At 35.6% G+C, this 2,953-nt stretch overlaps 1 protein-coding gene across 1 annotated transcript in view; it reads right to left on the bottom strand.

Annotated features, from left to right (window-relative positions):
- Positions 1–966: 966 nt before the first annotated feature.
- CD226 (CD226 molecule) overlaps positions 967–2,953 on the bottom strand; it is an 18,847-nt gene continuing 16,860 nt past the window's right edge. The window contains 1 exon segment of the mRNA XM_015818249.2: positions 967–1,100. Coding sequence (XP_015673735.2) covers positions 987–1,100 — 114 coding nt within the window. The 3' untranslated portion in view covers positions 967–986.

Below are 2,953 nucleotides of genomic sequence, written 5' to 3'. Positions count from 1 at the left end.
GAAACGTGCCCCTGATTGAGTCAACTATTTGAATTTCCTGATTTTTATAGGCTTTTGTTGGTTTGTATTTATGTTGATTAACTTTGTCATTTGCCCTCCTAAATCTTTGGAAATGAGATTTCTCCTCCCCTCAGATACATACTTCAACCATGGCTCTCACATAACATTGTCTTATTGACAGATCTGCTGAATCAAAGTTACAATATATTTAACAGCACACCAATTTGAAGCTCACTTTGTACAAAAGTACGTTTTTGCTTCATGCTACAAATGAGAAAACAAAATTACATCACATTAAAATAATAGTGAATTGATCTTACATAGAATCATTTATTAATACATAAGTTAAAACAAAGATATTCACAAATAGCTGCATCGTCACTGCATGAATTTCTTTTAACTAAATTCCTTGTTTCGGTGCCTGCTGACTCTAGTCAACTTTTGCAAATACGTACATTGGGAATACTGCATAAACTATGACAAAACTGTATTCATTCTGGGTTGCCTTCTCAGTGAATTAGACAAAACGATCATGAGAAGTGCACTTTGCAATTGGCAGAGATGTGTAAATGGCATGTTACCAGTTAGGATTAGGAAAGGAGGAAGGGCATCATATTTAGAGTCAAGAAGGCCACTATCTCCTACTTGAGCAAGGAGTTGGACTAGAAGACCTCCGTGGTTCCTTCCAGGTCTATTATTTTATCTTCTAGTAAAATATATCCTATCTCCTGAATGTGCCAGTTCTGTTTAGCACAATAGGTTTTCGTTACGTGTCATATAGCTAACAGTGTTTTTGAAAAAGTCAGATATACCATTACGAATCAATGCATCTGAGGAGAAAAAAATGCTAGGTTTTTTTTAATTTCCTGTTTTCATGATTTACTAGGTAAAAACGAAACCATTGGTTATCTTGCTATATTCTGATTCTAATCCCAAAAATCAATGGGATGACTTGAGGTAGTTCATTGATATATAAGGCAATAAGCTCACTTTTTCATAAACTGTTTGCAGTTGACATATATTGGATCCTCTGTTGCAGTAGGACTTTGACTGGTATTTGCTGAGCCCTGACCAGACCAGTTTTTGTATTGATGCTGGTTCTATAAAGGAAAGAAAAAAATAGTAATGAAAAAAAAAATAGCAAAAAGATACTGTCCTTCAAACAGAAACGCTCACAACAGAGGCAAACCTTCCTCCTCAGGCTGCACTTTAAGAGTTAGGATCAAAACAACAGTACACAACCATATTATATTATTGCAGTTGTGGTAGGCATTAAAGAAAAGAACTTGCGGTATAGACTAGGTTCACATCTACTGCTAAACAATAATTTGTTTAATTGAGGTTTATAAAATCCGTAATTAGCTAACACAACATATTAAACCAAAACCAAATCAGTCATATTGTCACATAAGTTGATGCATGACCCCATCCAAAAAATTTCTTAAGAATTATCCAACTCCCAATCTACACTACGTACTAAAATAAAGAGTATTCTTTGGCCAGTTGTCTTTCGTTATGAGGAAAGCTGTACTTTACAAGGAAAAACTGTAGACCTCACTGGGTTCAATCTCAGAAGAGTCACAGAGGAGCATCACGTCAAAATAAAAGTTGAAAATAGGAACTTTTGATTTGATTTAACCTTAATTCTTATTGTAGGTGTAGATTTTTTTAAAAAGGCTTAAAATACTACGTGCTAGTATTCCCAGTGCGCACCAGGTCTTGTACCTGCCGATGTTACAAATTAAATAAAAATGTATTTTGAAATTAAAATGGCTACAAATGTCATGACATTTCAGCAGTCTCATTCCAGAGCTTTCTGTGTGCGATTTATAGTGAATGTTAAAAATGTGATTTGCCTAGACAGGCAATCACGCAATGGTGTGGGTGTTCCAAAATGCTGCTGATCCATAGCCTGTGTTCAAATATGTTATTAGCAAATATATATGCATACAGTGGTAATCGGGACTGAAATTTCAGTTTCTAAGCAATTCAATGGCGTCATAAAATGTAATGTTACATTACTCTGCTACTTAGCAATGGCAGTACCACCAATTCCTGGTTGCTGTTATGAAGCAAATCAATGCAGGCCATTAAGCAAGGATCTCACGTGATCATGATTTTGACTTCCTTCCGGCTTCCCCATTCACTTTATTTGTAGGAAGCTAGCAGGGAAGTTCACAAATCACGATCATGTGAGTGGGAGACATTGTGATGGTAAGAAATGTGGGTCAGTTACCAAGTGACCAAATAGTAATAAATGGGACTACAGGAATGTTACAATGGCTTCAACTACAAGGACCGATCGCTGAATGAGGGTTGTTCAGTGAGGTCTATCTGTCTAAATAAACCACATGACTCTTCCTATTCCTTTGAAATGCAACATCTATGAAAATGCTGTCAAATATGTCTTTAGCTATTGGAAATATTCTTTTAAAAAATACTTAATCTCGTCAAACCACCCTTCTACTGCCTGAGTCCTGCATTATTATTGCTGTGCTAATGCATGGAAATCATCCAACTTAATACTTTTTTTTTCTCCAAGAATGGAAGAAAGATTCAGCTGCAACTAATTTCTTCTATTTTTCCTCTATAGAAAAGGAACAAAGAAAGCTGAACAAAGAAAGCCAAATCCTCAGCCTTTCAGGCTGATAGAGTTGTGAAGCTACCAAGCAGGCAAACCATGAAAAGCTGAATATTAGGTACCTACTAGGAATAAAACAGAATCAGCTCAGCTAATGACTATTATGGAGAAACAAGAAAACTCTTAATAGAATATAGGAGTTCTGTGTGGCTTATAGATTCTCAATTTATAATGCCATTTTAGAAATAAGTAAATAAAGTCTTTGTGCTTTGTGAGCATCTTATATAAATTGCCCTGGGGCAGTTTGAAGTGTGCCAGAGTTTTCCACTTTGTTGTTCAAACATTTGTTTGTATTATCCTAAGTATTATCCT

The sequence above is a fragment of the Protobothrops mucrosquamatus genome, unplaced genomic scaffold, assembly GCF_001527695.2.
Source record: "Protobothrops mucrosquamatus isolate PMUCROS unplaced genomic scaffold, P.Mucros_1.0 scaffold707, whole genome shotgun sequence".
NCBI lineage: Eukaryota > Metazoa > Chordata > Lepidosauria > Squamata > Viperidae > Protobothrops > Protobothrops mucrosquamatus.
This window is presented reverse-complemented; position numbering and strand designations above follow the sequence as displayed.